We start from the raw sequence: 24,483 nt of genomic DNA, 5'->3' as shown, positions 1-24,483 counted from the left end.
GGTTCAGACCCAGGACCACTTCTGCATGGAGCTCAGGGGCATGTGTGTCCCCCAGGGGACTTGGCCATGCCATGGGGATGTAAGGTCCCTGAACAACTGTCCGGGGCTTTGTTTAAAAGATTCAGGGGACAGGGGAATAGGCCACTATTTTATATTAAAACCAGCAGGGATGTGTTGTAGAATGGAATACAAAACATTTTCAGAAATTAAACAACACATGAGGCTTTGGGATTTGGAAATGAGGCTCCAGACAAGCTCCCCCAGTAGCACAGCTTTAGGTGCTGTGTTTTGGATGCTTTTCCATGGGGAAAAGCAACCAAAATCTGAGGGGGAATGGAGAAGGTAAAGGGAGAGGGACGTAGGGCCCAGCGATCTGGGGGCAGAAGGGAGAAGCAAGAATGAATCACCCATGGATAAACTCAAGGATAGATGGAAATAATCTTTCTTGTATGTTCTCCCCAAAGATAAGACTGTCTAAAGGTGAAACAACTTTGGACCACTGCCCGACCAAGATAAGCCTGAGTGATGACACCCTCCTTTACAAAGAACAAGGTAACTGCCTTTGCTGATCAAAAAAGCATTTAATAAAGTTTGAGTGTTAGCGGTTCCTTATGTCTAAGGTGAATAGTTGTTAGGATAGTCTAATTTGTTAAAAAAAAAATGCAGAAGAGCAAACCCTCCAGTATGGAGCTTGACAATGGCTCTCATAACTATAGCCAACACATGAAAACGGCCTTTACACACAGAAAGATCTGACAGAATTCAGGTCAATTCAGTTATCGAGCACATTCGTATATTTCTGAAAACTCATTACGCTAAAAAATTTAATGAAGCTCACTTAATACGTATGTGCTCAAAGAATAATTCTACAGAATGGAATGCATCTCAAGTCTAGCAAAATAAGTAATGAAGTGCTCAGAAACAAGTTAGCACTCTCAGTAAGAAAAGAATAGAAAAATTAATACTTACACAGCACCATAATAAAACTGAGTGAAAAAAAGAGCAATTGACTTTTAAATGTATCTCAACCCATACACCTTTGTTGGAGTAATTGAAGAGTGTGCATATAAGCTGTCAAAATTGTTAAAATAAAGGTGTACATGAATCTCCCACCTGGAGAGCACTGCATAATGAGACAATGTACAGGAATCACTAGTAACTGAAGTATTTTCCAAACATTTGCCTCGTCAGAAGGATTTACATTTATAAATTGTTCAGTGTTCAGTTAAATAATAGGACATCTAAGAAAAAGATATATCCAATATTCATCTTGGGCAAACTTTACTTTGAGGCTGTGTGTTTTATAGATACCAACTAAGAACTCAAGCTAAAACAAAGGAAAATGGAATCACTAAATTTTTATAGACATTTTCAAAGCAGTGTTAAAACATTGCATTTTTTTATGTATTTGCGCCTCCTTCATTCCAGAGGGTGATGTAGGAGAGTGCCCTCCTTCTCCCTCTCCTCGTCTTAGCATTCGATTACTGGTCACCACGTGTTGAATTCCAGCCATGAGCCAGGCGCTGTGCTGATACTGCACGTGCTTTTATGCATTTAGCAGATATATATGAAGTGCTTATTTTATGCTGGGCCCTGGGGGTGCAATGGGGAGTAAAACAGACGCTAATGATCAGAGCAATCCTGCAAGCTGGGAATTTTCATTATCAGTTTATAATTAAGGAATCCAAGACTGAGAGAGCTTAATGTAACCTGTAAAAAGATAACTCGTCAATGTCCTAGTCCTACCTTTAGCCTAATGAAAAAAGGTGATCATGAGGGTGTTAGTGCTTTTATCCAGTTTATAGTAAGGATACCATTATATCTTTTAAAGGGTGGGTTTTTTCCCATATTCATTTGTATCTTTATGTTATTTTTTTGTTGAAGTATAGTCAGTTTACAATGTTGTGTTAGTTTCTGGTATACAGCATAGTGATTCAGTTATATATGTATATATATATATATATTCCTTTATATATTCTTTTTAAATTATAGGTTATTATAAGATATTGAATATAGTTCCCTGTGCTATACAGTAGGACTTTGTTGTTTATCTATTTTATGTATGATAGTATCTGCAAATACTGAACTATCAAATACCCCTCCTCCGTTTCCCCCTGGTAACCATAAGTTTGTTTTCTATGTCTGTGAGTCTGTTTCTGTTTTGTAAATAAGTTCATTTGTGTCTTTTTTTTTTTTAGATTCCATATATACGTGATATTTTATGGCGTTTGCTTTCTCTTTCTTGCTCATTTCACTTAGTATGATAATCTCTAGGTCCACCCATGTTGCTGCAAAAGGCATTCTTTCATTCTTTTTATGGCTGAGCTGAGTAGTATTCCATTGTATATATACACCACAACTTCTTTATCCAATCAGCTGTTCATGGACATTTGGGTTGCTTCCATGTCTTGGCTACTGTAAATAGTGCTGCTATGAACACTGGGGTGCATGTATCTTTTTGAATTAGAGTTCCCTCCAGATACATGCCCAGGAGTGGGATGACTGAATCATATGGTAAGTCTATTTTTAGTTTTTCGAGGAATCTCCATGCTGTTTTCTGTAATGGTTGCACCAAATTACATTCCTACCAACAGTATAGGGGGGCTCCCTTTTCTCCACACCCTCTCCAGCATTTATCATTTGTGAACTTTTTAATGGTGGCCACTTTTACTTGTGTGATGTGATACCTCTTGTAGTTTTGATTTGCATTTCCCTGATAATTAGTGATATTGAGCATCTTTTCATGTGCCTATTGGCCATCTGTATGACTTCTTTGGAGAAATGTCTGTTTAGGTCTTCTGCCCATTTTTTGATTGGGTTGTTTGGATTTTGTTACTGAGTTGTATGAGCTATTTGTATATTCTGGAAATTAAGACCTTGTCAGCCATATTGTTCGCAAATATTTTGTCCCATCCTGTAGGTTGTCTTTTTGTTTTGTTTACAGTTCCCTTTGCTGTGCAAAAGCTTATAAGTTTAATTAGGTCTCATTTGTTTATTTTTGCTTTTATTTCTATTGCTGTGGTAGTCCCTTATTCACTTTTAACAACTTGATTGAAGTGTAATCAACATACAATAAAATGCACATGTTAAAATATTCAATTTGATATATTTTGACATACTAAAAACTCATGAAGCCATCACTATAATGAACATATCCGTCACTCCCAGAAGTTAACTCTTATAAGGATTCCCTTTGCAATCCCTCCTCCCAGGACCTCCCCACCTCCACCCCCAAGCCACCACTGACCACTTTCTGTCACCGCATAGCAGTGTGTGTTTTCTAGAATTTTATGTAAATCACACAATTATGCTTTTTTTGTCTGTCTTCTTTCAATCAGCAGAATTATTTAGGATTCATCCGTGTTGTTGCATGCATCAATAGTTTATTCCTTTTTCTCCCATCTCTCAGGGATCAGTGTCATTTGTTGTCTGATGTCCAATGTCTTAAAAACTATTATTTTTTATCTTTTGCCTTTTTTTTTTTTTTTTTTGGTTGTTTTAGGTGAGAAAGCTTAAGTCCAGTCCCAATGACTCCTGCTTGGCCCAAAGCAGAGGTTTCTCTAAAGTGTGCTTTTTAAAACTTATTATGAGGTATGACTAATTTTTTAAAAAGCAAATGAATCTAAACTTTAATGTTCTTCAAGTGAGTGTAATTCTGTTGATCCTTCATTTCCTTACAATCAGACGTCCTTCTGAAGACTGCCTAAATATGGTACCATTTCAGAAGACAGAGGCCTTCTTTTCCTTAAAGAGCATTCTATTTCATCTTAGCACAGGCACGGCTAACACCTGGGAATAGGCATGTAAGGCTCAATGTGGTCAGAAGCATATTGTGACCCTTCAATTTGTTAAGGGCTAATTTTCAGTTATCTCCATATTTGTGTGTATTCAAAACATTTATGGAACTCCTGCAAACACCAGGCTCTAAGGATATATCTGTGCAAAGACAAGTCCCTGTTTTCATGGAGCTTGCATTCTGATGGGATAGACACTAAATACATATCCGTATCCACTTAAGGAAGGAACTGTTTAAAATGAAACTTGAAGCATGCCCCAAACGTCATCAGACAGGAATACTCCCATCAGATGAATGTTCTCTTTCCGCACAAAGTTATTTTGTGGATGTTTCTTATAGAAAGGCATCTTTGACTAAATTGGTTCAGAAAGGGGATGAACACACATTTTTAGATCCTCATCTGAGCTTTCAGTTGGCCATGTCCCCTTACGTGTGTTCTGAAGTCGTTGTAGGCAATATCACAAGTCCTGAAAAGACTTAATTTTCACTGGGTAATTCCATGGATCTTGGTAACACATGCCTCTTGTCTCTAAAGGCATTACTGTGGCCATGTCCTGCCTCCTGTGTAGACGGCCAGCTTCCAGGAGTCTGAGATCTAACTATGGTATTTTGGATCAACTCTGGACACACTGCAGGCTATTCACCCACTCTGGCCAGATCTGGACCTATTGATGAGAATTGTGTGGTTCTCACACTCGTTGCTTCGTGATCACGTTATTACTGTGGGTCCTCTGACCAGGAATCACAAATCCACGCCATTCTACCATCATTTTCTCGAGGCCTCGTTGGGTCTCAGTGTGTGGTACTCTGTTGCCATCTAGTGGCCCCAGGCCGCTCAGCCTTTGCCTACCATGTTAGATTTAAAAGTCCGTGTCCTTAGTGACTTGAAGAAGTTCTGTACCTATTCTGATAAGGAAGCCTTTGCTCTAAATGGCTCTGGAATTCCTCTTTGGGAATTGCCTTCAAAGCCTCCATTTTATTCTTCTGAGCCATGTGTCATAGTACTTAAGGGTGTGGATGCTGGAGTCTGGGTTTAAATCCCAAAGCCACAATTTGGCCAGATCAAATTACTTTACCTCTCTGTGCCTTACTCCCCCCCACCACACCTGTTTGAAAAGAAAGGGATGAAGACAAGGAGAGTAAATAATAAAGGTAACTACCTCATAGAATGTGGTGAAGATAAAGTGAGTTAATACACGTGCAGCTCTAAGAACAGCACACCGTCAACTCACAGTGAACCTCAGCTACCTCGTGTGAGACCTTGGGCGAACTACTTAACCTCGCTGAGCCTCAGTGTGCTCACCCTTGAAGGGTTAATGCTTTACCACCTCAGGAGTTACTGTGAGAACTGAATGAAATGGGTTTGCTTGTTTGTTTGTTTATTGGTTTTTGTTTTTGTTTTAGTGGAGGGACTGGGGATTGAACCCAGAACCTCGTGCATGCTAAGCATGTGCTCTGCCACTGAGCTATACTCCACCCCCGAAAATGAAACAGTTTAGTGCACACAGTTTAGTGCCCGGCATGTGGTAAGCAATCAGTAAGTGTCAGCTGCTATTATTATGATGATCCCTGGTAATGGAAAATCCAATTCCTATGAGAATCCGAGTCAGCGCAGCTGACGACAGCATTTCTCTCTGGCCTCGTCCTCTCGGACGACCACATCCAACACTATCAACTAAGGCCCTTTCCTTGGAGCTCCCAGCTTGGCTTCTGTGAACTTCCTGATCCTTCTTGAGTTTCTCTCCTCTGTCCTCTTTCCTGGCTCCGTTTCTCCTTACTGCCCCCTCATCGTGAATGTGCCTCAGACTCTAAGTTCAGCCGTGTGCTTTCCCCATGACCTGCTCGCCCTGCAGTGACACCATCTACGCTCACCATCCCTTGGGAGTGAACCCAACCCACCCCCGCAACATCAGTGTATCTGGAACAGAACTCGTAACTTGAGTCATCCCCGACTGTCTCCGCAGGCCCCCTGCCCAGCCTCCCAAACAGGGTGATTAAGCCCCTGTTTATAACGCATCTCACATTTGCCTTTTCCTTTGCATGATCAGTAGTGACCCCTGGATCGGGCTCCCCTTGTCAGACCAGAGGGCTCCACACTTTTCTCTTGCACCCCCTCAGGAAACATTCTTGAGTGAACATGTATTTATTTATGAATTATATACATGCTTTACTCTATGGATATATTTATGTGCTTCATTTTAAAAAGAAAAAGCAGGCATAAAAATGAGAGAATTTGAAATAAATGTTTTAATGATTTTAATTTTATGTATTAAATGGATATGAAATGTCTTTCTGCTCTTGCTAAATGTGTTACGAATAATATCTTTTAGTAAGAACAATGAGATTGAATGTGCCTGGTTGTTTCTTGAAATGTTGGCGACCCTTTGTAATACAGCTGCTTAAAGGCTGCGGGTTTGGCTTCACTTTGGGACTCGTTTTTAGTGTCTTACCTAGTGGGGAAAGGGACTGCTCAAAACATATAGATCCCAAACAAAGGAAATGCTGGTTGGCTGTACCTGCTAAATCATAGTGATTATTTTTTTCTTTTTTTCTTTTTTTTTTTGAGGGGGCAGGTAATTAGGTTTATTCATTTATTTATTTTTGGAGGAGGTACTGGGGATTGAACTCAGGAACTACCACCTGCTAAGCAGGTGCTCTAACCCTGAGCTACACCCTCCCCCGATTATCTTTTACTTTTGTCTGGAATTATAGTCGTTTTTTTGAAATGCAATATGTATTTTTAGTGTTGCTGAAGTTTTCTTCCCCTATTTTTGTTTTCCTTTATATGTTTGTTGTTTGGTTTTCCCATGACTGATATAACCCAGTGGATGCACTGAGAAGGTGTGGTGAGGAGAGTTTTGTAAGCATATATTTCTTTACACTCTTTCCCAGCAGTTTAATACCCCATTAAAAAAAAAAGTGACCTGGAAAAATACCTAAGATATATCTTTAAGAGAGTAGAAAAGCAGGCTACAAAATTGAAGTACCCAAAGAAAAAGTAAATAAATTAAGTAATAGCAGGAAATATACCAATATTTTCATAATGGTTGTCTCTGGGAGACATGATAATGAATGACTTTTGTTATTTTCTTCATGTTTTTCTCTCTTTCCCAAGGCATCAATGAATAACATTTATTAATTTTAGGTCATAAAAGACTTCTGTTTTAAAACAAGATGATATCAGATACTTTTAAAAGAAAAGATGTTCCAGGTGACATTTGAATTCCAGCTCCCAGATGAGCTCCGCTCTTACTGTTTGCATGGATAACTGTAACATAGTGCAATCACTGATGTTCATAAATAATAAACCTGGGCTGATCAGCAGGCATTAAATTATGTTCCATATGCTGGCTTATGACAAATGAGTAATACATTTTAGATGGATTTATTTATTAGAAGTTAAAAAATTTTTGACACTTTAAAGGCCAATCTTGAATTATTTTTAAGAATTGCCATATGATGAATAAAAATGACATGAGTTTCTCATTAGGGAACGTAAAGGGTGTTACCAAGTCAAGAGAAACTGCAATGATATCTCTGAGAAAATCAAGGGGGTTATAACCCAGAGGATATATTTTGTGTCCAGTTTACTGTAAATAATTGTGGAATGATGTAAATGATGTAGAAGTAGTTTGCAAACTGTGCCCTGGAAACTTTTAGAGCCCCTGAAAAGTGGGCAGAGGAATCCTCTCCTCCCACCCAGGAAACACTTCAGAGCCGTGCAGCTTTGCTCAGTTTTACAAGCAGGGGTTCCACACCATCTTTGGTTTGAAAAAGGCATTCTGCTGCTAAATCAGAAGTCTGAAATTGCTTGGACTTGTGCCCCCTACACTGGGGAGGGGATGGGGCAGATATGTGTGACGAGGGACAGAGAATAATAACTGAGTATATTTCAGATGCTCTTCCAGTGTAACTGGGTGCTGCTTCTATCCATGTGCCTCCCAAAGACAAAGCCGCAGCCCAGGACAAAGCAGTGAAGGCGGGAGAAGCGAGGCCGTATCAGAATCTGGAAGAGGGGTTGGCCAATCATCTCGAGCCAATAGATGACTTCTGCACAAAGTTCTTCGTGGGGACAGAGGTGAGTTGGAATGATCTGCTTCTAAAATTAGTATTTTAAGTTACATTGAAATATATGATTATGACCTCTATGGTATGTTTACCTTATGAAGGCTTACAATATTTATACTGTTTTCATGTTTTAATGTGCTTACTTGCATTTAAAATTTTTGACCTCAGTGCCTCATAGATTCATATTTGAGATGTTCCTGAACAAATGTGGGAGAGTCTATAAAACCAGGTATGATTCTTTATACTAATATTTTATTGATCAACCTGCAAATACTTACTAAACATTTATACGGTGTGAAAGAAACCATGCTGAGTGTTAGAGATTTACTAAGAAAACATGTCATTTTGTCTGGCCGGTACAATCTAGTAGGAAAGAGTGAGAAACTCACTCAGTGCAAAAGGCAAATAACTCCTGGATATAATAACCATAACGGCTGTGATTTCAGCACCTGCCATAGCAACAAAGGCGAGCTCAGGTCCATCGGTGTTCTATGCATCAGGGTCCATGCCAGGTACTTTCCAAATTATGTTTCATCTAATTCTAATCGTCCTGGAAGACTGATATCATTAGTGCCATTTTACAAATGAAGAAATGAGGCTCAGAGCTTTATCTGCAGTCATACAGGGGCAGAGACGCTCTTTTCTCTCTTCTTTCCAAAATATTTTATTTGTTTATTTATCACTGTATTATTTAATTATTTCATTTCGGTGGGGGGTCGGGGGTGGGGGGAAGGTAATGAGGTTTATTTCTTTCTAAAGGAGGTACTGGCGATTGAACCCAGGGCCCCATGCATGCGCCTCCTGCGTGCTCAGCAAGCACTCTACCACTGAGCTGTGCTCTCCCCGCTGGAGATGCTCTTGTCACTCATGGCTGTTTACCTGACATGAAGGCATTTCCCCCAGGCCGTACCATCTGGGAAGACGCCACTGCTCGGTCTCACTGAGGTGCGGTGTGTTCACACGTCAGTGTTATGAGGGGCCTGATCAGTCCCTCCAGCCCTTGAGTGTGAACCACCTGCCAGGCTAGCACTAGCCCCGGATCAGAGACAGCACAGCCTCTGTCCTCGGGGATCCCACCGCCGAGTTAGGGAGCAGACGCGTTGACAGTGTGACCCACACCAACACCTGGCCAGGGGCCGCGGGGACAGGAAGGGGGAGGTTGGGGAAGGCGACCTGTGAGCTCGCTAGACATTGGAGGCGGAGGAAACACCGAAAGCCCACGGCACTGCGGAGGCACCAGCCTGAACGATATTCTGGGGTTACGAAAGCCCAGGACTTGTCTGGAGATAGTGGGACAGTTTGGTGTGAGAGGGAATGCTACGCCTGGAATGCTAAGTTGGGGTCCAGCAAAGGGCCTTTGCTGCCATGCTAGGCTATGTGATTTTATTTAGTAAGCAATGGGACTCTACCAAATAGACGTGCGTTTTATAACTGGGGCTTCACACCACAGTTTTTGTTATTTTTTTATATTATGACAAAATATGCATAAGCACGAATTTACCATCTTAACCATTTTTAAGTGTACTATCCAGTAACACTCAGTACGTTCATATTGTTGAGTAACCATCACCACCATCCATCTCGAGAATTGCTTCATCAACCCAAACTAAAATTATTCTACACCAATTAAAACAATTACTCCCCATACCCTCCTGCCCCCGGCTCCTGGTAACCACCCGTCTACTGCCTGTCTCTATGAATTCGACTGTTCTGGGCACTTCATGTAAGTGGAATCATATAGTATTTTCTCTGTGCACACAAAAGTTTTGTAAGTGGGGGATGACAGCTTTAGAAAGAGAAATGATCACAAAAATCTTAAAATAGATATTAAAGCATGACATCCTCTGCTTACACTCTTTTTCAGTGACTACTTAGTGAAACATGAAAAATCCAAGCTCCTTGCACCACACATGGCTTATAAGCATCTGCGTAATTTGGCTCCTTTCTATCTTGCCACCCCCATCTGCACTAATCTCACTTGCCCTGTCTGCTCTAATTTTTCTCTCATTCGTCTTATACACCAGATGATTTCCTGCCTCTCAAGTCCTTTTGCTCCTTGGAATTAACTTCATTCATCGTTCAACAGATATTATTGAGCATTTAATATACGCCAGGCACGGCTGTTGGCCCAGGGAATATAGCAGTGAACAGAATAGTCAAACTTCCCTGCCCTCGGGGGGCTGACATTCTGGGGGTCTGCTCTTCCACCGGCCCTTGGTGTGACTGATCCTTCTGCCTTGGATGGTTTATGGGAGACCTCTTTCTCTCTTATTCTAGAAATATGTATTAAGTACTGACTTTGTAACATGCTGAGAACAAATCACTGAATAAATCGGACCAGATCCCTCTCCTCCTGGAGCTTTCAGTCCATTGGGACAATTTTCTGTTAAAGAAAAAATAAAGACTTTGGAGATGCAGCAGTTGGAACTTGTGGACCTAGACTATCTTCATAATTGCCTGTGTTCTCCCCATCACTGTATGGAGATAAAAACACAAAAATTTAATTTTTTGTTTAATATAAAATCAAGTAATCATCTTGGGCCTTTCCCCCCACTGCCCCAAATTATCATTTGATTAAATTGGTCTGTTGCTTTGTTTGTCTGAGTTGCAATCAGTCTTAGCACATGAATATGAGGTCTTTTGCATCTTAAGTGGTCGTTACACTCATCAGGAACCTGTAATATTTTTAGGAAGGTGAAGTGATATACACAGATTGGAAAATGGAAAGAGACCCTGAAACTGGCCGATTCATGAGTAAGTTTTGATGATTGCTCCATTATTCGTAAGTTGTTCCTTTTAAACAAAGCACTGAGTAACCCCGGTCTTGCTAGTGGTGAGGAGGGCCCCTGAGGTTCTGACTCTATACTTGTTACTCAAAGTGGGGGCCTTGGACAAGCAGCAGAGTTGTCTGTCACCTGGGAGCTTGTGAGAAACACAAAATCAAGGACCCAACCCCAGGCCTGCTAAGTCTGAATACAGATCTTAATAAAATTCTCCAGGTGATTTGTTTTCACACCAAAATTTGAGAAGCACTGATCTACTGATGCTTAAATTACAAAGACGCTTGGACAATTCAATTTTAAAATAACAATGCTGTTTCAATAATTCAACAAACCAGGAGCTCAGCTATGTGGAAAATCTGAGCAACATGAAATTATAGGCTAAATTTACCATGATCTTGAAGACCTCAGGACAGTATGGGGTGACTGAGACTGTGGGGCCCTCCTTTGGGGCTGGGACTGGTGTTGTCCATGTGTCCCTCTGCTCCCAGGGACCAGACTCTGGGCAGCTGAATGGAGGTATGAGGGTCACACCCAGGTGTGAGAAGAAGCTGAGTCCGTAGTTCAGGCTCCCGAATGAGCTAAGTTCCTTGTCAAAGCTCAGAGCCTTGGAATACACTCCAATTACAACCACTTACTTGAAACCTTTGGATTTTATCATGGCATGAAAATATATTTGAGCCACCTTGCAAAGTGTGGAATAATCATGAGCTAAGAAAGAGGCAGCTAGGACACCATGGAGCAGTGAGGTGGCGCAGCTCGGCCAGCTTTGCAGAAGGGGATCTGGTCAATCCTGGGGGTGGTTGGGACAAGTGGACATGTGAGTGACTAACAGAGGTCCAGAGGTTGGAGCCACCGCCCGCAGAGGACAGCTGTTTGGGCTCAGATCTCCGCCTTAAACGTCATCTTCTTCATTTCCATCTGCTGAGTCTGGGTCTGCAGGCTGGAGTCTGCCTTAGACCAGGGAAGGCCTGCTGCTTCAACACCGCCTCCAGGATGGCCATTTTATCTGGAAACAAAGCACTCCTACTTTTCTTACATAGGTCTCCTGACCAGACACCCAAATGTGTATTATTAATAAGGGTGGGGTATTGAGAGAACATTAGATGTAACCCAAAAAGAGGGTCCAGTGTGTGCAGACTGAGACCAATTTTCCATTTTCCGTTCATTTCCAATTCCATGGTTTAAAGTTGAACTCAAAATTATATACTGTATATAATGAATTCCAGTCAACCACTTTTACGCTTACTCATGTATCTATTTATTCAATAATTCATGAATGTTAATTGTGCACCTGCTGCGCACCAGGCACTGTGATACGTGGCAGTGGTCCCCCTACCCCCCAGGACACAAGTTGAGACCTTGAGGCTGTAACTTGGTCATGCACAGGTGGACACTGGTTCCTCCTGGTCTCAGATTTTCTTGGAACCTTACCCCAGTGCCAGTTTCCGAAATTGCTTTCGAGGTTGCCCATGCCAAACAGATTTAGTTATTTATTTTAAATGAATTTTATTCCATTTATAGAACCAACGGCAATAAACCTAAAAACCAAGAGCTTTATGTCCGAACCTCACTGATACTTGCTTGTTCTTTCTTTCAGTCTTGTTTTCTTTCTTTCTTTCATTCATCAAATCATTATTGAGAATTAACTATGTGCCAGACACTGGGGATATAAAATGAACAAGATATTATCCTCCCCCAAAGGAGTTCCATGATCTGTTGGAAACCGCATACACAAATGAGGATGTTACACTGTCGTCAGTGCTGTGGTTGGAAGCAAACACAGAACCCAGGGAGAGACCAACTCGCTTGGGCTGTTAACAGAATGACCCACTGAAGAGAGATACAGTTGAGCTGGAGCTTTAAGGAGGGGGGAGGTCTGCGATTTTCCAGATGGAGCAAGATATTCCAGGTAGAAAGAGGAACAAGTGCAAAAACATGGATGCTCAGAAGAGCAGTGGACAGTTAGGAAACAGGGAGACTCCTGGCCAAAGCGTAGCAATATAGAGGCTGCAGGAGCAGCGGGAGAGGGCTGGGAGGACACTTGGGTCCGGATGGCAGGGAGCCTTCAGTGCCTTCCTGGGCTGCGGACCTTATCCTGGTGCCACGGGTGTAATCAGAAAATCACTGTCAGGAGAGCGGGACGGGGGGTTAATTTATTGGTGGGACTTACAGTGGAAACAGGATGACCCATTGGCATAGCCTAGATGAGAGATGGAGAGGACTGACGTACAGGCATGGTGACAGGGGTGTATAGCAGGGGAAATTTAGGGGAAATACAAGAGGGAGAGCCTCAGGGGTTAACATACCAGGACTTTGTGACCGGTGGGATGTGACTGGAAAAAGGGAAAGAGGAGGTGCTTTTAATTTCATGGCATTTAGTTCATTCTAAAAAAAAGGAGGAATAACTTTAACCACCTACTTAAAGGATATTTTTAAATCATCTTAATACTTTCATACTTTAAAATTACCATCCAAGTTATTTTGTATCAATGAAATCCAAATGACTGTGCTATTCTCACTGATTAACGGCTGAGGTTCAGGGAAAGTCCATGTGTGGGCTTTGTGCTGAGCTGTGTGCTGTGTGCCCTCGTTACAGTCCGTGCACTGGGAGTGTTTTCCAGGGGAGCTACCAGCCTGATGTCTTTCATAAACACCGGGGAGGCCTCCTGAGTAAAGATGAGGCAATTACTGGGACCCAGTTGCTCTTGAGCAGCAGGGAACCCCACGTTCTTACCTCCGATGTACAACAAGGCAGGAAGGAGAATTTTCTCTTCTAAGAGGAAACTTCTGAGGGACAGGCTACCCTGACTGAGCTCTGTGTGATGAAGAAGGTCAAATCAAACAAAATTTCCAGATGATCTAAGTGACCAGCCAAGAAACACAAGCTGCATGAAGACAGTGGACGTAATCCTCTCGTGTACTTGACTCACAGGTTGACACACGTCATGTCCCAGTATCCCACGGATTAACTCATTTAATCCTCGCAGCAACACTGTGGATTTGAAGCCGGGCATCCTGTGCTCTTGACCACATCATTATGTGAAATCCTGCAGCAGATAATGACTCTGGAAACTACTGTTTTGTTTATTGTAAATTCCTTATAAAAACCTGGCTGGGCGCTCTGGCGCTTCACTTAATAACTTAAGGACAGCTCCACCTACTGCTGAAAGGCACTGAGGTCTTTCAAAGAACCCAAGGAAGGAGAAGGTATATGGACTGAGAACCTCTAACATGTGAAAGTACAAATCTTGATAGTTCTCAGTGTTCCCATCACTGGTGATCATTACGTTTTGCATGTGGCTTCTAGACTCCTGGACGGCCCTGCTCACCAGAGTGAGGTGGTCCAGGAAAGCCCGGAGCACCAAGAACAAAACCAGGCTCTGAGAAACAGGAGCCACAGCAAGAAGGAAGCCTCAGGTTTTCAGGTGTCTCCTGCCTTCTCAGGAATCTTCCAGATCACTTCAGGGTGGCCTTAGAAAGATGTCTTCTGTGCTGTCTTCAAGATGAGGCTTTGGTTGGACGAAAATTGGTCTTTTTTTTTAAACTATAAGAGCTACATTTAAATTTATTTACTTACTTATTGACTTTTTTCAGGTAATTTTAAAATTGAGAAAAAATATACATAAACATGAAATTTAACATCTTAACCATTTTTAAGTATAGTTCAGTGGAACTAAGTACATTCACAGTGTTGGGCAACCAATCTCCAGAACTCTTTTCATCTTGCAAGACTGAAACTCTGCACCCGTTAAACACTGCTCCTCTCTCCTCTTTCCCTCCAGCCCTCGACACCCACCATTCCACGTCTAGCTCCATGAACATGACTACTGTAAGTTCCTCGTATAAGTGAACTCATACAGTATTTGTCCTTTTGTGCCGCCTTATTTCCCTTTAAATAATACGCTCAAGGTTCACCCATGTTGTAGCATGTGTCAGAATCCCCTTCCTTTTGAAGGATGAATAATATTCCATTGTATGTATAGACCACAGTTTGTTTATCCATTCATCCCCTGGTGGACACTTGGGTTGCTTCCACCTTTGGGCCATTGCGAATATTGCTGCTATGAACATGAGTGGATCAATATCTCTTTGACACTTTATGAGCTTTTTTCAAGATTTGGTAGCTCTTTTTCTGCTTAACGTTCCATTGGTGTTCCGAGAAAAAAAAAATCCAGCCTTCACGTAGCTATTAATATGATGAAATTCATTGTAAGTTCGTGGTTTTAGTATAAACTAGCCACACACTGCACTGTGGTTGGCCCTGATGGGCACGTATTTTTATGGCCATCCCTAGGGCTACTGGGTGTGGGCAGCAAGGAATGGGGAGCAGCCAGTCCTGCAGCCAAGCCTGGGGGAGAGGAAACCCAAGGAATGGCAGAGGAGGAGACAGACCAGCGAGGCAGGCGGACCCCGGGGCCTGGGGCCGAGACTGAGGGGAAGTCTTGATCTTAAGATCCAAACCTGCTGCTCCTCTGGTCTTCCCGGTTGTGATAATGGAAACCACTTCGAGCCTGTTGCGGTTACTGGCCTGCTGGCTGTCATTCTTGTCCCTTGATCTCTCTCACCCCTCCTGTTCAAGCCCCCTCCAAGTCCTGTCAACTGTAGCTCGCACACGTTTCTCGGTTATCCACTCCTCCGTTGCACCTTCGTCCCAGCCGCCATCCCGTCTCACCCCAACTCCCGCAGCAGCCTCCTGTGGTGCCCCCTCTTTGCTGTTGTCTGCCTCTAATCCCAGAGCAGCCGGAGAGTCCTCACATGTCAATCACATTGTCTCCTAGGCCTGAAGGACTCATTAAAACACATTAATTACACTGGGAATGTAATCTAAACTCTCTTCCTAATGAGGCCCTGCGTGGTCTGGAGTCTCCTGGTCTCCATTCATTTCTTCTTCTTTTTTTTTTTGTTTTTTATGAGGGGGAGGTAATTAGGTTTATTTATTTATTTCTGTTTGGAGGAGGTACTGGGGATTGAACCCAGGACCTCGTGCACTGAGCTAAACCCTCCCCCCTCCATTTGTTTCTTGTCTCCTGTTGGCTTCCTCAGAATGATAAGTGCACAGTCCCTCTCCTCGGGACCGGGGTGTGTTGGTCCCTCTGTCTGGAGGGCTGCTCCATGCCAAAACCCTCCCTGCCGGCCCAAGTGCCTCATCTTCAGAGAAGCCTTTTCTTACCAACAACCTAAAAGGCCAGTGTCCCTTGTTATTCTTTCTTCTGACATGTTTTTCCTTCATAACACCTTTCACATTTGTTATTCTCCACTTTGGGACTTGTTTATTGAGCACCTGTCTTTCCCACTGGGCTGTAAGCTCCGTGACGGCAGATCGTGCTGGCTTACTAACCGTTGTCTACCCAGCCATCTACAGCACCTGGCACCTACAGGCAATCCAGGTATTTGTTGACTAACAGTATATAACATCGACAAACTGACAGATTAATGAGTAAATGCTTAAGAACACGAGGTGTCCCTCAGAGCCCAAGAAGTGGCCTTGACGGGACTGTCCCCAGACTTTCCACAGAAACAGAAGGAGCTGTCCCCTGACAGATTCTTTCAGCCTGACCGACCTCTGGTTCTCCACTCTTGGACCTCGTTAATCGGGACAGTCGTCCTTTGGAGGTCTGCCTATTCTTCGTTGCAGGAATGTAAACAGTGTTATTAAAGATGAAATGGCCTTTTCCACTCCGACAGCAAAGAAGCCAGTGAGCCTCTACACGGTCCACGACGGGGCTGTGCACACTGTTCAGAGATCACCTTTTTACCACGACATCATCCTCACCGTTGGGGGATGGAACGTGGCCATCTGGAAAGAAGGTGTTATGGTAAGTTGCCTGCAAAATGGAGGAGTGGGTGGGTGGGCCTTTGTTTTGAGAAGGGCAGCCGGCACACCAGACTGCTCTGACAGCACAGTGCCTCCGAGACACTCTGTAGAGAAACTGGAACAGATGGCCTGGGCTCCAGCTTGTCAACGGAACCATTACAACCTTTCGAAAACACAACCGTTTGTTTTTCTTTCCTGAGGGAAGGAAACAATCACCAGTCTTTTGTTCTCTGAAACCAAACAGTCTTTTCTTCGAAATACATATCGTGGGCAGTTCACTTGATTTACGTTTCTCCCTCCCCTTAAAATCCGAGATGGGGTGCGGATTACTGTATGACGTCCAAGCAATGGGTCTGTCGCCTTTGCTCCTGCACCAGAAACTTGTCAGCAGGTTCAGAAAGCGGGAGTAAGACAGCTAAGGGGTCTGTCGCCTGGCAGACAGGGACGTGCATGGGTCAGCGGGAGGCAGTGCCAAGAGTCTGTGGTCAGGATTAGGACAGAGCCTGGGTCTGGGCAGACAGAAGCTCATCTGCCCAAACCTAGAAAGACTGGTAAAATCCAAGGAAGCAGGTGGGTGGGAAGATCACTATGATATGTCCCTTTGGTGAGCTATTTAGAAAGTGATCAAAATCTGAAAAAAAAAATGTATATATATTTCATAGCCGTAATATATATATTCTTTGGGGGGGAAATACATACATATATTCTTTGACCTAACACTTTTATTTCCTTTTATTTCTGGGACTCTAACTTACATAAATACTCCAAAAAAAAAAATGTGTGTGAATATATGTGCAAGTTTGTCACCAAAAAAGTTAGAGATTCCTTGTGTCTGTCAACAAAAGGACTTCTACTTTATACCAATGTACTTCTGTATAATAGACTTTTTTCCCCACAACAAGCAAGTATTAATTTTGCAGTTAAAAAGGAAATTTAGGCAAAATTGTCCAAAGACTGTGCAGGGGTCAGGAACCTGGTTATCCACAGAAACGGAAGGAGCTGAGCAGGAACAGGTTGGGAGTGTCGCCCCTAAGGATGCATGAGTTGGTGACCGTCTTCGTTCCCCACAGGAAGGTTTTGTATGCACGTGTTGGAAGATGGAGGCAGTGCCATTGCTTAGTTTAGTTGCTGCAGCTGTGAGTAGGTGAATGAGCCCACCTGGTTGCCAGGTGGAGTATGATGGGAAGAGAGCATGTTCTGATCTTCTGACTCTATGAAAACCTCCCAAAGAAGGCAAATTACCGCACACTAGAGAAGAGAGAAGATGACCTTATGTGGCTTTCGTGGTCCAAAATCTCTTCCAAATAATATTTATAAGCCATTGGATGCAGCTCACAGAGAGAACTGACTTTTCATTCGCTTTTCCTAGAGCTGTTTCCCTGGTGAGCAGACGCCTGACAGGGAAATAAAGGTATAAGCAAAACTTGCTTATGATCGTTTCTTGTCTAATGTCCTCCAGTCTCCATAGAAACAGCAGTGGACTTTAGCAGCAGCTACATTATTAGAACCATCAACAGCTCAGTTGGAAGGTTTGATCTTTTCTAAAATGTCACTAAAATAAGAAAAAAAAAAAGATGCTATGAAAATATACAGCAAAGAAAAGAGCTTGCATTATATAAAAATCCTACAAGAAAAAGAAAGATTTCTGAGTGGGCATAACTTAGCTGTTGTATGAGCATAGCCATCTGAGTTGTACTTAAAATCATTGTGAATATTCCTCTGATAATAGCAAAAGCTTTTCTTTTTTTTTTTAATTTATTTTTAGACTGGACCCCTCCTTCAGTCATGCTGTGCACCAAAAAGGTACACCTCAGGGCACTGGTCCCTGACAAGGCCTGGAGTCTTCTATATTGGCAGGGAAGATGGATACCTTGATATCTGGGACCTTCTGGAGAAAACCCACGAACCAGCCCAGTCGCAAAACATCTGCATAACCATGATCACCTGCGTCAAACCCTGGACCTTTTCTGGTGTGTTAATTCTGATCGAATGAGCTGAGTCACCTTGCCTTCCGGGGGTAGCCCAGGAACATTGTGACATTCATCTGGAAAGCCTCTGAGGTTTTCTTCTCAAGTTTTATTTTTCTTCCCGTCCCATCCTTTCCCTTCCTTTCTCTTTCCTTCCCATCTCTCTGCTTCTTTTCTCTTCCCTCTTCCACCCAAACTTTGGATACAGCCTGAATGTCTCTCACCATTATCTTCATCAACAGTCATTTCTGAGACACACTTAGTGTGCCAAGCAGAGGCTGATTTTGAACCATACGATGAAAAGCATTCTTCTCACCCTCTCCAGGTCCGGGAATCACAGAGTGAACCATAAATCCTTGCTACCTTTTACCACTTCTCTTCCAAACTGAACAAGTTCTGTATCTTTAATTTTTCATTATGTCATAAATGTTCAATATTTCATCACTTTTGGGGGCTCTCCCCTGGACAATATCAAGCAGCTCTCTTCATGAGATCAAATGACTCTGTGGGCTCACATATCTATTCAAACTATAACTTTTGAACTGACTTTGAGGAAAAAATAATAGATAACAGAGTAAGCAGAATGTGTCTATGGTAAAAGTAATTTATATCCTTTGTCCCAATTTCTCTGCTTCACCCAAATAATACTTTCTACACAGACCCAGTACTTATTTGCCTTGTTTAAAAGAAGTTTCCCTTTGTTTCCAAAGATGTGCAGGCATAAAATTGTCTTTCTATTCATTACTTTCTCAGAAGAAACATTACATTTAGAAACACAGTCTCTAGAATCTCTAGAGTGTAGCCAGACTTTGGTCTGTCTACTACTTGGCTGTATGTGTCACCAAAGAATATTTTCCCATCTTGCAACAAAACATTGCTTTTGTATATACACAGGGATTTCAAGTCTAGGATTTAGCATTTTGAACCAGACCTTCTGAAAATAAGAAGAAGGAAAAAGTTGATGAGATAGAAAATCAGAATTCTCAAACACATTTGTGTTTTAGATCCATTTTAAATGATCAGAGGAAGCAATTTGTTTTTATAACAAGAAAGTTGATTCTGGCTGCGTCTTTGAACTTCATCTGGATAATGGTATCCTTTAGCCTTTACTGTGTTTTTGGTGAAAGCTAGCTTCATGGTTTTTCTTTGAAAATCATCCAAATATTGTCCCTGCTTTCTTTTCAAGTTTGCCCAGTGGGTCCAGCTAGAGAGGGTCACCCTCAGCAAGGGTGGTCTCCTTATATAAAGACCAAGAAAACATGAATGGAGGTGGGCAGGGTGGCTGGTAAAGGCTTGGGGTCTCAGCCTTCCTTTCACCAACTGGAATAAATGGCTTTTACATGGTAGTGTGGTCTCCGGTCATGAGTGTCTGATGAAGATGCCAAAATCATTGTAACCACAGCAGGTCCTTTGGGAACTCACAGAACAGAAACACAGTGCGTGTTTAACCTCTACGATGGCTTCCTGATTGCAGAGCTTTTTCTCCCCCATTTTTTGAATCTTTCAGCTAAGCAGCAGTTTATAGCCATAGCCGATTATTTTGGAACACTACATATACTGGAAATTCCTTGGACGTTAAGTCACCCTTCCACCAATGAGGTTAGTAACTTTTGGCTTTGAGGGTTTATGTGACCAGATACTGCTGAGGCATGTTGTAGAAGTATATTCAGAAATGACAGCATTTTCATTCTATAAGAGAACAGGAAGAATCATGCAGTCAAAAATAAGGGGAATGTATTTCTGTCGTATGAGATAAATTAAGCATGCAATGAAAGGAGGGCCAAATAAATGAAGCCCAGATTCAGAGAGGAATTGAGTTGGGGATTTGTGATCATAAGATGGTATTTTCAGGTTGTAATCCAAGTGTGGGACCCTATTTCGGTGATACCCTCCCAGAGGTCCCCACTGGCACTTTTACGCATCTCTCCATCTCCTGCCTCCACTCGTCCCCCCCAGCTTGGTGTACTGCGGGCAGCATGTCTGAGTGGTAGCATCCTGCCCCTCCATGCACACCACCCAAAGCTTTCAAGCAGTGTTAATAATTAGGTTATAAAAAGAAGATCAATAAATAGAAATACATAAATATGTATACAACCAACATTAAATACATAGAACGCAATCTGCTGCAAGTCCCAACAACATCAACCTAGTTACTGGCGGGCAAAAAGCTTCCCCTCCCTTGGTCCCCTTGCCCAAGATCTCTGCTGACTCCTGCTTCTGCTCTTCTGCTCAGACACTAAGCTCCCCAGGGGATCAGGAGCTCACCTCTGCTTCTGGTCCCTTTAGGGTTTACACTGGCATCCTCATCTGGGTTTTCTGAGTTTGGTTGACAATGTGGAACTTCCCTCAGTCTTAAAAGTAAAAAGGAAAGAAAGGGGAAAAAAGCAACCCCTGAATATTTCTCCCATAAAATTGCAATTTTTGCAGCTCTCTCCTTCCAACCCCACTCCCTTCCTGCAGTCCTCCAATTCCAAGGCCCTAAACCTTAGCCCAATGGTCCCCAAATTAGCCAGACCCTCTGGGAGTGGCCTGTGGGCATATCTAGCTAATGACTTGCAAGCGGCAGAAATTCTTCTAGAGCCTTGTGGGGAGCATGGGGGCCTCCGGGTGGGCTCCCCTCTCATGGGCCTGTGTCTCTAACAGGTATCAAGTATACATTACTACTTTGAAAGGGAAGTCAAGCACCTGGAGTATGTAGAGCAGCGCAAAAAAATTCGTGAACAGGAAAAGAAAGACATGAAGCTGGAAATAGAGAAGAAAAAAGTTGTAAGTTAAATTCAGAAACAAAAGTTGCTTCCCTCTAACGCCAGTGGGAATATATTTGTTTGGCTTATTCCAGTTTCAATAGAAAAACTACACCTTTTTACATTCTTCTCTTGTTCTCATGAGAGTCCAGAGGGCATTTCTCTGATTTCCTAGCTTAATATGAGTGAGGACTGCCAACTAGACACCTAGTGAGATTCTATACAATTTAAGTTTCTGAACTTTTCTGTATTTCAAAGTTCCTTAGGTACAGTGGTCTCTGAATACCATTGACAGATGCAAAGGTTCAAAATGTGAGTGCTTTCATTTCATAGAATTTTAACATCTGGTGAATAATGCATTAAAGCAGGTAGTGCAAATAGTGGAATATGAATCAAGATGTGTGGGCTCACGTCCCAGCTCTGCCACTTACAGCCTTGAGATCTGGAGCAAGGTTTGTATCTGTGATGAGCTTCGGTTCTTGTCTTTAAAATGGGAGTACTAATAACCACCTTTTAGGATTATTGTAAGTCTTTCAGTTAAGTAAACTGACAAATACTAGACTTGCATTAAAGGGGAGCTAGACTATAGACAGACAGGTAGATACAAATTCTACTGTCATAGACTGGAGCTGTGAAATTTGCCGTAGAGGAGAATTCGGTATAGATGGTACATCCATCGTAAACTCTCCTGAAAAGGAACCTAAAGCTTTGAAACCCCATCGGCCTCTTTCTCAGCCTCTGTGTTCAACGTGAACTCCCTCGCTCTGTTGGTCTTCCCTTGCCCCCTGGAATTTGGAGCTTTTCCATATTCTGTGAATGTAGGACTTCTCTCTTTCCCACCTGAGGTCCTCTCAGTCCACATGTCTACCTGTCGCTTGCTCATTCCCTTCCTTGCCCTTTTGTCACTGACAGTTCCACCACCAGTCCTGTCTGTAGCTTCCTCATAGCCAAATGTATAGGCTCCCCCAACGTAATGACTCACGTGAGACCCTAGGTCTCAATTAAAAGCACAAGCATGTGGAAATATTTCAATGTACTGCATTAGCAAATAGGTTAACATTATCACATTGATGGATACGAATTAGTGTAACAAAAGCAGAGGGAGCATCATTTCAAAACATTGTAGGGGGGAAGGTATAGCTCAAAGTGGTGGAGCATGTGCTTAGCATGCACAAGGTCCTGGGTTCAATCCTCAGGACCTCCTCTAAAAAAAAAAAAAGTAGATAAATAAGTAAACCTTATTATCTCCCCACCCCCCCCAAAAAAAAGGGAAAAAAAGAAAAAAAACATTGTTTAGTGGTGATGAGGTATAAAAGAACACCAATTAAATAACTTTCCATTAATTTTCATTGTTTTTCCCTACTACCAAAAAAAAAAAAAGGAAAGAAAAAAATTGGCCTTGGTCTGTCACAGTCACAAACATTGGTTGAAATTCTGCGCTGGGAGAATTTCACACCACAGCAGCAGACATCCACAATTACTATGAGTGTTTAAATACCGTAGCGACATCTCCTAATTACCCACCTCAAGGAAGTAAGTAGAATTGTGGATAATCCGGAAAAAATCTGCATGTGAAATACTTTTGAAACACCTGAATATTATAATAATCATATCTTGGAATTGTAGGATGCTTTTGTTTCCAAAACTTTGCCACCCCTTCCTTGTAAGTTCATTTCCATTTGACATAGTGCCCTCCTTAAAATAAAGCTACTCCTTCTCTGGTACAAGGCTGTGGATACACAAATGCGTTGGAAAGGGCTCCTCTGTTACATTTAGAACATGAAAAGGGTCACCAAGGGAAAATGACTAGTAGTAGTCAGAAGTAGCTCCTTACAGGCAACCGCTGGTAACAGGGGAAATGGAAACGAACTGTAACAATCTCAGAAGACCGTGGAGGGAATTAAGTGAGTTAAAGTATGTACAGCAGCTAGTCCATAGCTGGCACACAGAAAGTGCTAGTAAGTGTCCGCCATGAGTGTTATTACGCAGGGCCGGGATCACACAGCCGTCCCCGGGGCTGGGCTTCCTGAGTGCCCCGGGCTGGCAGGGAGTAGGCTGTACCCTTCACGCCACAGACCTGAGGGGAACTATGTGCCCATCTCTGTGCAAACATTGAATCTGGATACCTCTCACTTACTGTAAAACACTAGTAGCCACAGCTCTAACAGCACATGCAATGGGAATTCTCCTGACCGGAATTTCAGCTGGAGACCCAAAGATGAGAAAAATAGCAGTTTCCATGTCACCCGTAATTTATGCCATCTCAATGGGACTTGGAGGGAGGAATTGAAAAGAATTCTGCAACCCATAGTCAATGACCCACACTCCAGGCTACACAAGATTTAATGAGGAAGGAGGCTGGAAGAGGGGTTTTTTTGGGGAGAGAAGTGTTGGAGGGCCACACGTTCCCCATTTCCCACTTCTGCAACACCACCCTGACTCCGGAAGGAGGGCTTCAAGGGAAGCACTGATAGAGACAGGATGCTGGCCAGGATAGACAATTGGCCTCGTACAGGTGATTTCCTGAGACACAGAAATCCAAGGGCCCAAAACAGAATGTCCAGGGAGAACTTAGGGAACCCAGGGACAGGGACCTGACTCCTATGGCTGGAAATTCTGCAGACAAGAGATTGACTTAAACTGCTCTGACACAAGGGTGGAAAGAGGAGTGACTGGTGGCAGAGTGAGGGTTGTGAGTTTTTCTGCGTCCAGGTGAAAGCTTGAAAGTAGCTGGGCTCAAATCAGATGCCCAAAAGGACTTTCTAATTGTGGTGAGACCACTTCTGCACAGAGAGGCTGGAGGTGCAGAGGGGAGTCTGGCAGTGGGGGCCCCAGGGGGCAGTCTCCACTTGGCTATTGGACAGGCCTGGATCTTCAAATACCTGAAAACGACAGAATTCCTAATACCTAAAAGTGATGGGAAATGCTCTGGGATCTGTCACACATGTTGCAAAGGACAGAGGTTAGAAGAAAAATATTTTTCTGTTCTCAGCCTATCAAGCCCTGCTCTTTTTGTGATTTGGTTACTGTGTAGCTAACATGTATTAAATGCTTACTGGGTGCAGGCACCATTCTGAGGACTTTTACGTTTAATGATTCATTTAATCCTCACAGTGCTATGAAGTAGAGACAATTATTAGACATGAGGAATCTGAGAAAGCAGAGATATTATGAAAAGAGAGGGAAGAAGAAGGAGGGGAATGTCAGTCCCTGTGAACATTCAAGAAGAAAATATCTCTTGCGAATTATTCTCCAAAGAAAGTAGAATAAAATACAGTACTGATCTCCTTGATGGAATCCACAAAGATGG

At 42.7% G+C, this 24,483-nt stretch overlaps 1 protein-coding gene across 3 annotated transcripts in view; it reads left to right on the top strand.

The window, feature by feature from the left end:
• Positions 1-24,483, top strand: part of DNAI3 (dynein axonemal intermediate chain 3) — a 63,632-nt gene that overhangs the window by 38,181 nt on the left and 968 nt on the right. The window contains exons 16-22 of one of the 3 annotated variants that reach the window (XM_010987168.3): positions 465-552; positions 7,744-7,874; positions 10,555-10,618; positions 16,333-16,463; positions 18,228-18,432; positions 19,937-20,028; positions 21,073-21,195. In XM_010987168.3, coding sequence (XP_010985470.1) covers positions 465-552; positions 7,744-7,874; positions 10,555-10,618; positions 16,333-16,463; positions 18,228-18,432; positions 19,937-20,028; positions 21,073-21,195 — 834 coding nt within the window. Of the gene's footprint in view, positions 1-464; positions 553-7,743; positions 7,875-10,554; positions 10,619-14,429; positions 14,477-16,332; positions 16,464-18,227; positions 18,433-19,936; positions 20,029-21,072; positions 21,196-24,483 lie in introns of those variants that run through there. The other 2 variants (XR_010383779.1, XM_031465504.2) reach the window with 2 other exon arrangements.

Source organism: Camelus dromedarius, chromosome 14, assembly GCF_036321535.1.
Source record: "Camelus dromedarius isolate mCamDro1 chromosome 14, mCamDro1.pat, whole genome shotgun sequence".
Taxonomy (NCBI): domain Eukaryota; kingdom Metazoa; phylum Chordata; class Mammalia; order Artiodactyla; family Camelidae; genus Camelus; species Camelus dromedarius.
Note: the sequence above shows the minus strand (reverse complement) of the source record. Positions and strands in the feature narration are given on the sequence as shown.